At 55.7% G+C, this 792-nt stretch overlaps 1 protein-coding gene across 1 annotated transcript in view; it reads left to right on the top strand.

The window, feature by feature from the left end:
- EMH_0058920 (uncharacterized protein) overlaps positions 1–792 on the top strand; it is a gene marked incomplete at both ends in the record, with an annotated part of 6042 nt that overhangs the window by 1015 nt on the left and 4235 nt on the right. Inside the window, 2 exons of the mRNA XM_013497621.1 lie at positions 3–5; positions 149–557. Of these exons, the coding sequence (XP_013353075.1) occupies positions 3–5; positions 149–557 (412 nt within the window). The remainder of the gene's footprint in view (positions 1–2; positions 6–148; positions 558–792) is intronic.

The following is a 792-nucleotide window of genomic DNA, read 5'->3' as shown; positions in this document are numbered from 1 at the left end:
CGAGAGTGCAGCAGAGCAGCAGGGGAAACAGAGATAGAGAGGCAGCAGCTCAGGAAGCAGCAGCAGCAGCAGCAGCAGGCGCGGGGCAGGCGACCTCCAGCAAATAGCTCGAGAGGTGCAAGACATACACGTCCCCCCACACCTGCAGCAAGAGCAGCAGCACAAGCAGCAGCAGCAGCAGCAGCAGCAGCAGGAGAGGGCTGCACCGCCTCTCGCCCCCAGCTTTGGGGTGTATGTACACCCCGATACGCAGCAGAGGAGGCGTTCCCTCAACTCCGATCCACCATCATCATCATCATCTGCAGCAGAAGCAGCAGCAGCAGCAGCAGCAGGAGCAGCAGCAGCAGCAGGAGCAGCAGCAGCAGCACGAGGTGCAGCAAGAGCAGCAGAAATGAGTGGAGGAGAAAGCGAGAGTTTCATTCTGAGCGGGGACACAGACCTATCATCAGCAGCAGCAGCAGCAGCAGATGCAACATCAGCATCAGCAGCATCAGCAGCAGCATCAGCAGCAGCAGCAGCAGCAGCAGCAACAGAAAGCATCGATGCCTCTCCTCTCCGTTACACCCGCGAGGAGTTTCTTCTTGCTGCTAGCCCCTCCCCAGCTGAAACTCTATCTCTTTCTGCTGCTTCTCCTTTGCCTGCAGCTGCCTATACACCCCAGCCCCCCCCTATAAACCCAATAGATAATACAGCTCTGAGGCAAGCAAAGAAAAATAAACAAACACATACACATACACACTTTCTCTCTCTCTCTTTGTATCCTCTTGCATGCATCATATCATGAGGGTTTAG

Source organism: Eimeria mitis, genomic scaffold (genome assembly GCF_000499745.2).
Source record: "Eimeria mitis Houghton genomic scaffold, Emh_scaff2800, whole genome shotgun sequence".
NCBI classification, from domain to species: domain Eukaryota; phylum Apicomplexa; class Conoidasida; order Eucoccidiorida; family Eimeriidae; genus Eimeria; species Eimeria mitis.
Note: the sequence above shows the minus strand (reverse complement) of the source record. Positions and strands in the feature narration are given on the sequence as shown.